The sequence below is a fragment of the Macrobrachium nipponense genome, chromosome 24 (assembly GCF_015104395.2).
Source record: "Macrobrachium nipponense isolate FS-2020 chromosome 24, ASM1510439v2, whole genome shotgun sequence".
Taxonomy (NCBI): Eukaryota; Metazoa; Arthropoda; class Malacostraca; order Decapoda; family Palaemonidae; genus Macrobrachium; species Macrobrachium nipponense.
In genome coordinates this window covers 72,158,643-72,171,056 of record NC_061091.1, presented here as the reverse complement: position 1 = coordinate 72,171,056, position 12,414 = coordinate 72,158,643, and the positions used below count along the sequence as shown (strand labels likewise).

The following is a 12,414-nucleotide window of genomic DNA, read 5'->3' as shown; positions in this document are numbered from 1 at the left end:
TAAACTTTACAAACACATTAACAAATGGCACAAAACAATAACACTTACTTTGCAAAAAACTTAAAATTTTATTTATTTATTTATTTTGCCTTTTACTGATTTTTACATTTTTACTATTTCTTCACTTTCAAATTTCTGTTTTTTCTGTATCACTTGGACCTTCCTGTTTGCTTACTACGAAAGGTCTCTTTAAAAAATAACTATCCAAGGAAGATTGCTTCTGCCTGCTTTTGACAATGTTCCTGAAACGACTCAGGCAAACGTCATTGAACTGCACAAGCATACGACCTGTGTAAGCCTTTTTGGGGTGTCTCTTTTCTACAAATGATTGCACTTTATGAAAAGCAGCTAGAACATCCATAATTTCTGCTGTTGTCATTGGGTCCTCCTCCTCCTCCTCACCGCTGCTAGAGAACTCTACTTGAATGACGTTATGTTGCAGGGCCTCCAACTCCTTCAGGTCATCCGTCGTAAGCTCCTCTTGGTGCTCCCGGAGAAGGTCATTGATGTCATCCTCGTTGACAACCAGCCCCATGGACTTGCCGAGTGCAACGATCTCGTCAAGAACTGGTTGCAAAACAGTTTCAGGATCGTCAACCATTTCTGGATCTGCATCAGCTTTGCCCACGTTAAATGCCTTGAAGCCTCGGGCAGATACGGCATCAGGCCAGAGTTTTCTCCACGAAGAATTCAAGGTTTGCCTCGAAACCTCCTGCCAAGCTTGATCGATGAGTCGGATGCATATCATGATATTGAAATGCTCCTTCCAAAATTCACGCAGGGGGAGGTTTGTGGTATCGGTGATGTCGAAACATCTCTTGAAAAGATGTTTTGTATACAGCGTCTTAAAGTTCAGTATCACTTGCTGGTCCATGGGCTGGAGGAGATGGGTGGTGTTAGGTGGAAGATAAAGAACCTTGATGAAAGAATACTCCGCTAGGATATCTTCCTCGAGGCCAGGAGGGTGAGCAGGGGCATTGTCCAACACAAGCAGACATTTCAGAGGGAGGCGCTTCTCTTCCAAAAATTTCTTCACTGTCGGGCCGAAACACAGATTTACCCACTCGGTGAACAAAAGTCTTGTTACCCAGGCTTTCGCATTAGCCCTCCACATCACTGGAAGCTTCTCCTTTAGCACTTTGTGGGCCATGAAGGCTCGAGGAGTCTCAGAATGATAGACAAGTAGGGGCTTCACCTTACAATCCCCACTGGCATTAGAACAAAGTGCAAGCGTAAGCCTGTCTTTCATAGGCTTATGCCCGGGTAGCTTCTTCTCTTCCTCAGTAATGTATGTACGACTAGGCATTTTTTTCCAAAAAAGGCCAGTCTCGTCACAGTTGAAGACTTGCTGAGAACTGTAGCCTTCCTTGGTTATCAACTTGTCAAACATCTTAACAAAGGCTTGGACCACTTTCGTGTCCGAGCTGGCAGCCTCCCCGCCATGCCTCACCCCACCGAATGGATGCCAGTTCGTTTGCGAAATTTCTCAAACCAACCGTGAGAAGCCTTGAAGTCTGGGGTTGCCTTCGATTTCCCTTCTCCTGCATCGTCTTCAGCCTGAGCACTCAGATCACCGAAAATGGCGCTGGCCTTCTGGCAGATTGCCGTCTCGGTTATCGTATCACCAGCGATTTCCTTGTTCTCAATCCATACGAGAAGCAGCCTTTCCATCTTGTCATGCACGTGGCTCCTCTTGTTGGAAAAAATAGTCACGCCCTTGGAAGGTGTAGCTGCTTTGATGGCTTCCTTCTGCTTAAGAATGGTGCCTATCGTCGACGGATTTCGGCCGTATTCCTTAGCAATCACACTCAACCGCATGCCAGCCTCATACTTCTTGATTATCTCCATCTTCGTCTCCATAGAAAGCATCCTCTTCTTTCCATGCGGGAGGATGGTGGTGAGTCTACCGAGCTGGCGGCGCGCGAGTTTTAAAATTGCTCTCGGCGGCCCAGGCGAATCTCGGACTTTGCAGTGCACACTTTTGCTACCTGAATTATTTTCGTACACGGGAGCAAAAAATTCTTCGTCTTTGCCTTCGTAACCTGGATTTTTCTTATGTAGGGACTTTTGTATGTAGGGGTATGGCTGTACCTAAATTGGATACATTGAAAGTTTCTTGAGAAATACATTATCAAAAGCAACACTTACAAACATAAAAATATGTAGTTTCCAAGCCTTCCTAAAATGAATACATATTTCAAACCATACAAAAAGCAGTTCACAATGGGAATGAATACCTACTTCAGAATTCTGTCGTGTCTGAGGCCCCGTGACCCCAACACCTCTCCTCCACCAGAGGGATCTGACCAACAAATCTATATCTTGACTTGAGCCGGAACGACGGACGCTCTGACCCAAAGTTCACCTGTTGGTAATAATAATCCACTTAGCCTCATTTGAAATAGGTACATAGTGTTGAGTTTAATGTGGTGAAGCATTCAATTTCTCTCTAAGGCCTAGAGAAAACAATTTGTTGTGAATAAAATAACAGATTACATATTATTGAGCCAAACTCACTGGACTGTAATTTTACCCTGTACCACTGCCCTGTGAAACACACTTAACTTAAAATGCAGAGCCCCTACACTTCCCAGGCAATTCAACATCCATTTAATCAAAGGAAATATCAAAGTCCTTGAAACATTTTAAAATACAGATAGGTTATTAGTTACAACGAATTACTAAGCTACAGGGAGATAAACAGGAGGCAAATATGTTTAGATGTACTAATAAGAAATATAATGGCAGTTCAATAGCTTAATGTTTCACAAAAAATAGCATAAAAAATGGCAAGATAGGTAATATATAAAAAATTCCAAACTTCTCTTAAATAATTTGACATTTTTATAATGGAATAAAAATTTTGCATAAAACTACTTACCACACAATTACATAACTATAGTTTTTCAACTCACACAGCAGCTAAAATTTTGAAATTAACTGTAGTGCTTTTTTTTGTTTTTTTGTTTTGTTTAGGTTTATTTTTGTTTTTGTTTAGCCCTGCCCACTTTTGGGGAAAGAAGAACTACTACGAAAGGTGCTTAAATTTTTTTTATTGTACAGTGTGTCATGATTTAGTAATTAGTACTTGGAAAGTACGTATATATACATATATATATATAATTATTTTGTTATAAAAAAAACAGCAATTTTATAATCAAATTTGTGGTTTTATATACAGGTAATCCCCAGTTTACAATGGGGATTCCATTCTTGAGATGCTTCTTAAGCCAGAAAACTGTGGAACATCATCAAAAATCCTAAGAAAACCTTACTTTGAATGCTTTGGGTGATATTGAGAACTATGTAAACTGCATTTTTATTGTGTTTTTCATTAAAAAAAGCCTTCAAATATTGATTACTGCATATAATCATGTGAGGTTTGATAGTTAGATAAATTTTATGGCCTTAAAATTTTGCGATTGAACATTACAGGTGGTATAAGGCTAGTTTTGGAGAAGTGCAAGAGTTTGGTACTAAGTTAAGCCTAGGCTTTGGACTTCCAGACAACAGAAAAATAAATAAAAATCACAATTTTTGGAAGTAAATTACATTTTTCCTAACTATACAAACCTGAGGTCCTTTACATAAGGAATTACTTTCGGCATAGCTGGAATTACGGCCGTTAAAGTCTTGAACAAGGTGGTTAGGCAGTAACACTACGTGTGGCACGCGGGTAGGCTAGCCTGCCCGGATGTAAACACTCCACTTTGCCGTTCAGCCCAGGTTTCAGATTGAGGGCTGACATGAGGTGGGCATGAATGTAAAGGACCTCAGGTTTGTATAGTTAGGAAAAATACAATTTACTTCCAAAAATTGTGATTTGTTCCTACACGATGATACAAACCCTTGCTCTTACAATAAGGAAGACTTACTGATTGGTGGGAGGAATATGAGTAAGCCACTACAAACTGACTGGAGTTCTACACACCTAGGCCACTCCTCCTGGTCGTAAGAGCAAGGAGAAGTGCCCTGTCTCTGACAAACTTCATCGGAGTATAGGAGCTGCATGATCAAGAGTCAGACTTCTGGGCCTTTTGAAATGAGTGAGGAATCGTAACTCATCCAAAAATGGGCTGTGAAGAATATTTAAAGTTGGAGGCATTAATGCAAAGTTCTGGAAGGGTTTGCATTATTACCAGTCTCCTTCCTCCCCTTGCTAGAGGAAGGAGCGGGATTGCTTCTATGATTCTGATAAGAAACATAAAAAGGATGCTGTATGTGTAAGCTTACCGCATCAATTGTTCGACCAGCCAGTGTAACTTCGAGTCCTATCCTCAACCTGAAGGAAGAGGAGTGGAAGGATGATGTGGGGAAGATGGAGAGGCCAGTCACTCTCACATCCTCTTACCTCTAGAACTGCACACGTAGGCGAGAAGCAAACTTGTCCTCTTGAAGGAGCTGGGTAAGCAAACACAACCTGCAAGCATCCACCACCGGTCCAAGGATATGAGGTTCTAAGGACCTGTCAACAGGCCCAAAGGGAAAGATAAATATGATCGCAATGAGACCTTATCTATCTTCCTGACCGACATTCTTTCGGAGTGATGACAAGTACCCATCCACTGGACTATCCAACTGCAGAAGAAGTCTCTCATGGTCTCGTAATATTCCGCAGTGGATAAAGACACTAACCCAATCCATGGTGGGTGTTGATCCTTGTGGGTACAGGACCACACCAATAGGACAAAGTAATGACTGATCTGGATCAAACCAATGCAAAATCCACAGTGTAGCTCATGATGGTCTCAGACTCTTCAACAGGCTGCCGACCTGACTGCGCTCAGTGTGAGGTGAGCAGTCATGCATCCGAGACGTAGTCACATGACACTCGCCTTTTGAAGGGTTCATGCCGAGAAACCATACAAATCGTGACTATCTTGTTCGCCACGATGATTGGAGACGAGATGATGATTTCTTCTCAAGGCATGCGCCCATCAAACGATAGTCAATTGCCTTCTAGAAACTGAGGTCCCTGATGGCAAGACAGGAGTTCTCATAGTAGTTGAATCTCAACTAAGGAGAAACAATACTATATGCCAGTGAAAGACTAAGGTGAATGCAGACTACGTCTTCACAGCTGAATCGAGAGAAGTTCTCTCTCAATATTCTGAACATAGAAAAGTCCAGTCATGACACCAACCAGTGAAGACAAGTTTAATCCCTGTTGTTTTTACAGACTGAAAATGCTAAACTGCTAACCTTCATTGCTGTTCGGTGAGAAGTCGGAGTTTGCAATGAAAGCGGAGCGCCATTCAGTAATGAAAACAGGGATTGTACTGCCTAAAGAAACCGCTTCTCATGGGCTGGATCAGGGAGGACATTTCTATACGTAGAAAGTAGAGCTGGCAGGGTGGGGAACAGGTGAAGTCTTTCGTTATTCATCTACAAGTCGGGGTGAGCAAAGAAATTGTAAACCTACGAATTATGTGATGTATTTAGAAGACAAACTCAGATGTCTGAAGAAATCATTCTGCATTATCACAGCGGCAGGTGCAATGAAGCGGAAGACTAAGCTACAGACTTCTGTTACGGTGAGGTAAACAGAAAGATGATGAGTCTAGTGAGATATCTCTGTCTGAAAATTTTTGCAACGTCATAGGGCGATGCAGGAAATATGGTCATGCACGGTATGCGAGAATTCCAGCCAACCAGAAACCTAAGGCTGTGATTGCCGGGCAGAGATTCGATTTGGTAGTCAATCATCGCAGAGGAGGAGAGACAAAATCCAAATGAACTATCTCGGAGAGCCTGCTGTTCTGGCTGCGGCAGGCAAGGCTGGCAGCCAACCTGTACACCGCTTGCTCTGCTCACTTGTCATCCTGAGTTGCCAGGTAATCCATTCCATGAAGGAATGCGTTCGGCTAGAACTATCAAGCGCAAGAAAATACGCTGAAGCATTTCACCGAACTGGGAGGGAAGCCCAACCCCGTCCCATTCGGTGAATGCAAATGCCGTGGTGTTGTTGTACACAATACCACTAGTAGCTCAAAATCGAAGCCGGTAACTCTTGGGAGGCTTGCAAGGCAGTCCCGAGCTGTAGTTCAATTAAGAGAAGATACTATTCGTCTCAAGTCACATACCCGTAGAGTTAACTACAGTTATGTGCATACACCTCAGACAATTCAACTGTTAACAGAAGCATGTCGCGAGAGAAATATATGTAGTATTTGTAGGTCCTGTACATAGACCTCCAGCCTAAATTCTCTTCCATTCGAGGAACAAGGAATAAGGACTGTAAGCCAGCCTCCTTCATTCTCTAATGAGAGAGCGAAGGTGAAGTTTTCCCGAATGAAGACTTCTATGGTGATAACAGGATACCGAAGTGGACTAGTTCAAGCCGAACTGGATGTTCCCAAAACAGTAGCACTGGAGAGGCATTCACTCTTTCGGGGCTATCCATCCTGAACGGATTGACCAAAAACAGTCTCTAGGGTTCAAATTACGAGGAGGAATTTGGTGGAGTTTTCCACCAAATTCCTCTTATTTCTTTGTTTCATTCTGTATAACCAAAGAAATAAAGGGAAAAAAAAGAAAGGAGGACAGACTGTTAATGCCCGTTCTTCTCTATCCCAGGGGGTGACCACCTACTGAGGGCGACGGACCGTCAAGTCCATCCAGGCTGAGCCCCTCCAGAAGATATCTTCCTTCAGCAGCAGTACTTCCTTCAAATGCTAGAAATTCCAGGAATTAATGGCTTAGCGAGACTCCTGAGTTCGTAACAACAATTACCGAGAATGTGTGTCTCGACAGTGTGTTTGGAAATTACAGGAAAACCAAAACACTACAGAGACGCCAGAAATTCCAAGGAATTGGAGCATTCGGCGAGATTCCTGATTATTGTAGTAAAAATTATCAGAAATTCTCGTCTCACCTACTCTGGACCATGGTCTCGGCCAAGTTTTTGCAGATCATAGAAGACAAAATCACTCAGAGAGTGCTAGAAATTCCGAAGAAATTTAAGCGCTCAGTGAACGCCCCCCCCCCCCAAAATTTTTGTCAGACGATCATCGGATGGTGGTCCTCCCGATTCCAATAGAAATCAAGGACGTCTGGAGAAAACTTTTTCCCGAGGAGGGTTACGAAACTCATACTGTAGGCAAAACGCCTGCCGCCACTGTGACCATCGTCTGGGGTGGGGCTGAGTGTGCACCTGACAGGAGAGAGCCGATACCGTCCTCCGACACGTCCAGTCTTCGTTGAGGTCGAACCTCTCAAGAGGACTGAAGGGGGAGCCCACACCGGTCTCTGTGTGCATGGTCCAGCAGGACCATCATGTGAACAGCGGTGATGAGGTCACTCCGTGAGTCTAGGAAAGCGTCATCGTCCTTGCCAGCCCCCACGATCTCCCCCAACCACTTGAGCATATGATCTGTTTTGGTCCCAATACCGAACCATGCTCGTGGCCAGACTGTAAGAAGTGCATTCATCACGGTCACTCCTGTTCACCTCGTTCCTCCCAGTGTAGCCCGAGGAGGTTGAAGAAACAGGTGAGGGAGATCTGATGCTCCTACCCTGCTACTAGCAGAACCAGTAGGCTGGGAGAACTATGGTAATCGGGCTGCAGGTCTGGATCAGCGTTGTCCTGCGGAGAAGTGCTGGACCAAGGACGGTAGCATCAGTCTCGTGTGTCAGGGGAGGGGACTGCAAGCGATCACGACCCACGGTGGGTGATCAGGCTGCAGGTCTTGGACAGCGGTCTCCTTCCCTCCGGGAGTGGATCTCCGCACAAATCTCAAAATTGCGTATGTCGCATTCTCGTAATATTTGCTCCGTTTCATAGTTTTATAGATGAAAATGTGCGCAATTTCATGTAGAATACACAAAATATAATTGAACGTTGTAGCTTTTCTCATTTTTAAAAATATTTGCATAAAAATCACGATATAGAAAAAAAAAACCACGTTCGGTCAACTTTGACCGAAAGCAACTATAAGCTAAAATTCTTTAGTCTAGTAATATTCAGTCATTTATCTTCATTTGAAATAAATTCGAAGTCTCAGGCACAATATTTAGATTTATGGTGATTTTTTTTTAAAAAACTTTTTCCTTCCCTCCACCCGCGGATTCTCTGCCGCAAATCTCCGAAATGCGTACGTTGCATTCTCATAATATTTTCTCGTTTCATATTAGGCGTTTCATAGAGTTTTATATATGAAAATTGTGCGCAATTTCATTTAGAATAAAAAAAAATAATTGAAGGTTGTAGCTTGTACTCATTTTTGAAATATTTGCATATAAATAAAAATATATAAAATAATTTGACATTCGTTAACTTTAACTAGTCCGAAATGGTCGAAAACTGCAATTGTAAGGTAAAAATCTTACAGAATAGTAATATTCAGTAATTTACCTTCATTTTTTGAAACAAATTGGAAGTCTCTAGAACAATATTAGATTTATGGTGAATTTTAGAAAAAAAACATTTTTTTACGTCCCGCGCGTTACGAATTCATGCATCATTTGTGAAATATTTTCTCTGTGTTGCTTTGATTGTTTTACAATGAATTATATACCAAAATGATCGCAATTTAGTGTACAATACAACGAAAAATAAATTAACTCATTAGCTTTAACCGTTTTGCTCACAGCGCGATTTGAATACAATTATATATGAAATTTTTTTTTCACGCTATCATATATCTCATTATTTATATATGATAGATATTTTTTTTTTAATTTCTGATGGTGAATATTAAACTTCAGGCAATGACAAAAAAAAGCCAAAAATTAACTCTTAATCTTAAAAACTAAGCGCGCTGTGATTTTTTAAAAAAAAACATTTTTTTTTTTGCTTCGGCGCTCACTCCCAGACCCCACTGGCATACGGGAGACGATTTTTATTATACCCCTTCGGCGTTAAAGGGTTAAATACAACAATTTGGACCATTCAATACCTAACCTAACCGTGACTGTACTTGTAATAGTGTATTAGTGTACAGGGTACAAGAAATACTGTACGTACATGTATGTATGTACGTATGTAGTAAAATGTGGAAACCTTACCTTTCAAGTGAGGCAATCTCCGAAAGTGGCGACAGAGGAGGACAAATGGCAGAAAACATGAACACTTAACTTTACGAAACACATTAAAAAATGGCAGAAAACATTACCACTAAACTTTACGAAACACATTAACAAATGGCAGAAAACATCAACACTTCTTGATTATCGCCATCTTCACTCTCCATAGAAAGCATCCTCTTCTTTCCGAGAACTTCAGCAACATTCTTGGGACCCATGTCTAATAACGTAAATAATTAAGTTCACACACAACACAAAGTAACTTAAAGTACAACAAAAGCAAATCACTAACACTATTTATGTTAACAAATGAAATATATGTGAATGAATGATTTCAGGTGTTTACGATAACGCTGCCGCAAAAAATGGTCAAGGAACGCCTTTACATAGAGGCATGATGGGACAGATGTTTGACCAATAGGAGAGCAGGATCTTACGGCGGTGAATACATCAGGAACCAAAGGGCGGGAGAGCAGGAGGATGGTGGCGAGTCTACTGATTTGGCGGTGCGCGAGTTTTAAAATTGTTTTCGGCGGTCTGGGCGAATCTCGGACTTACAGTACATACACCCTTTCGCAACCTGAATTATTTTCATACACAAAAGCAAAAAAATCTTTCTTTGCCTTCGTGACCTGGATTTTTCGTACGTAGGGGTATGACTATAGTAGAGTCGTGACTACCTAAAGTCTTGCTATCAGCCCTAGATTTTTGTGTTTACTCTTCCTGTCTCTTTATAGGTTTCTTGCTATCCCAGTCTCTACACTTGTTACATGTCAAATCTGCAGAACACACTTGCACCCTGCAGTCGGTACAAAGGGTATGCAAGTTGTAAGAAACTTTAATTTCGTATTACAGCCTTTGCTGCAATAACAAATGCTAACTGAAACTTGAGTCTGACATACTAAGGTTCGAACTAGTCAAACTATCCAAAAAGTTGTATTAGGAAAAAAAAAAAATTGGCTCTTAAACTTGAAAAAAACTTAAATCTGTGAAAACAAAAATCGCTCCCAAAATGCAAACCTAACATTCGCTAATCGTGCCAAAAAGGCTACCAAAGGCAAAAATACCTATATAAAATAAACTATAAAAGCAATAGAATTTCAAAACAAGCTGACTTCCCACAACTGAAACTGTCATAAGCAAGCAAAAAACAAATTAGAAGCTCTTTGCCAAGTTCTTTCTCTTTCCCCGAAAGTGGACAGGCTAGTCGAGACTAGTGACCTACACAAAACAAAGTGGACGAGGCTAGTGACCTACACAAAACAAAAGTGGATGAGGCTAGTCCCTACACAAAACAAAAGTGGACGAGGCTAGTCACCTACACAAAAACAAAAGTGGACGAGGCTAGTCACCTACACAAAACAAAAGTGGACGAGGCTAGTCACCTACACAAAACAAAAGTAGTGCTACCGCAAATTTCAAAGTTTTAGCTGTCATGCAAGTTGAAACTTTAGCTAAGTAATTACTTGGTAAGTTACTTATATAACAAAATACTTTAAATATAAACAATTTAATAAATATTTCTTGCATAAACCTAAGCAGATACAAATAAGGACAAATAACTTGTAACTTTCCTTGATGAAAATATAATAATTCAAATGATCCAAAAGTTCCAAATACAAACCTTGAAAGTACAATTCTTGGTCAAGATGTGAGGAAACAAAGCTTTTCCTTGTAGGCTACGATGAGACACTTCGTAGCACTTCCCAAAATTCCTCCCATTCACACTAAATGACATGGTGACAGGATTAGAATCCATGTCCAAAAAGCAGCCTATGACATCACCTTTTCCAAAGGGTTGTCCATAATCCTGTAGAACAATACTGATTAGTATTACACTTGAATTGTTTTGCAAAAACTCCCCTTGCATAACCCACTACAGAAGATACAAAGAGTTCTTTGCATGATTTCTCACACACCAACTACACTGTTTCCAGCCTCTTACTTTTCAACTGTTCCAAACGGTCTTTTTAAGCTTATTTGTGAGTGTTATTTACCATTACTCTGCTTGAATTTCCCTTTCTTACATAAGAACAAATCATTCTAGCAACCCCTGTAAAAGTAGAAATGTTTACCACATATATTTGCAAGCATTATACCAACATGATAATTTATCCTTAGGCATGCTAATCTTGGTTGTAAACTTGTGCAAAAACCATACAATTTTTCCAAGTCATATCTTACTTTGATTTTCAAATCTGTGGATGCCTTTGCTCTTCCATCATAACCATAGCTGAAGGGTTCCTCTCCAAGCGTCATTCCAGCATCATCAATGGACCACCCACATCGTACAATGTGAGGATGTTGTTCCCCTTCAAGGTGAGGAACTGCCAAGTGATCTTCTACTTTAACCTCATAGAATAAGCGACCACGCAGGAAGCCATAGCTAGCACGAACTCCATGCCATGCATAAGCAAAATCTTCAGAAGTCATAGGTTTTGCACTCAAGAAGGTCTCCTTATCTATGATCAAACTCAAATCACGGTTGTCTTGTGGAGCAAAAGTCACATATCAAATGGCATCCCTATTCATAAATACATCAGATGAATTTAAAATGGCAAGTTTGACTAAATTTGTCAATGCTATAATTACTATGCTTCCAAGATGATCAGGGAAGTTTAAAACTTCACAAGACTAATGTAGCATTAAGTACTGCTTGGATTACTATTTTGTAAATAGAAGACAGTCACAAACTGATCACTGGATGAAACTCTGGTTGAAGACTGTACATCACTGACTGAAACTTTCCATAAGCAAATGTTCTGAACAACACCAACTATGCAAAAGTATAAAAGCCATTCCCTTGTTTCACTAAAAGAAAAAATTCTGAAGCTAACTTACACCAGTCAAGAATCACTGCCTCTTCATCATAATTCAGATCATCATCTTGTATGTTTATCAGCACTTTCAGGACGACATCTCTTGGAATCTGGGGGTCCCTCTCGGCTGGCGGATGCTTGCCGCTTCTCGCCTCGTCTCTTTTCAAAGGGTTCTCGTTCTGGTTCAGCAAATTCTTTAGCAGAAAATGCCGTTGGTGGTGGACCTTCACGATTAGTATCTGGTTCCCTCTTACTGCTATAAAAATAAAAAATAAATATATTTTTTTAATACAATATCCATTATACTGTAATTAGCACTGTGTACAAAACACATACTACATTATCCAAACACTAAAATCACCTCATCAAAAAGTGTAGCTGTGTGCAAATACTAGACTTATTCAAACGTCTTACTATAATATATGAGAAATACTCCTAACAAAATTACAATATATCACCATCCCAAAAATACTAATGATATCAACCCTTAATGGACGGATACCCTCATATGAGTAAAAGTAACAGGTTTGAGTGGTGGCCACATTATCTCTGTGTTATCAATATTATATGC

The 12,414-nt window shown here is 40.7% G+C and overlaps 2 protein-coding genes across 2 annotated transcripts in view; one reads left to right on the top strand and one right to left on the bottom strand.

Annotated features, from left to right (window-relative positions):
- LOC135203468 (heterogeneous nuclear ribonucleoprotein U-like protein 1) overlaps positions 1 to 633 on the top strand; it is an 11,905-nt gene extending 11,272 nt beyond the window's left edge. Inside the window, exon 6 of the mRNA XM_064233195.1 lies at positions 530 to 633. Coding sequence (XP_064089265.1) covers positions 530 to 633 — 104 coding nt within the window. The remainder of the gene's footprint in view (positions 1 to 529) is intronic.
- Positions 634 to 2,242: 1,609 nt separating this feature from the next.
- LOC135203457 (heterogeneous nuclear ribonucleoprotein U-like protein 1) overlaps positions 2,243 to 12,414 on the bottom strand; it is a 69,803-nt gene continuing 59,631 nt past the window's right edge. Inside the window, exons 3-6 of the mRNA XM_064233185.1 lie at positions 11,866 to 12,099; positions 11,209 to 11,513; positions 10,649 to 10,834; positions 2,243 to 2,365 (exon numbers count right to left, since the gene is read on the bottom strand). Of these exons, the coding sequence (XP_064089255.1) occupies positions 2,243 to 2,365; positions 10,649 to 10,834; positions 11,209 to 11,513; positions 11,866 to 12,099 (848 nt within the window). The remainder of the gene's footprint in view (positions 2,366 to 10,648; positions 10,835 to 11,208; positions 11,514 to 11,865; positions 12,100 to 12,414) is intronic.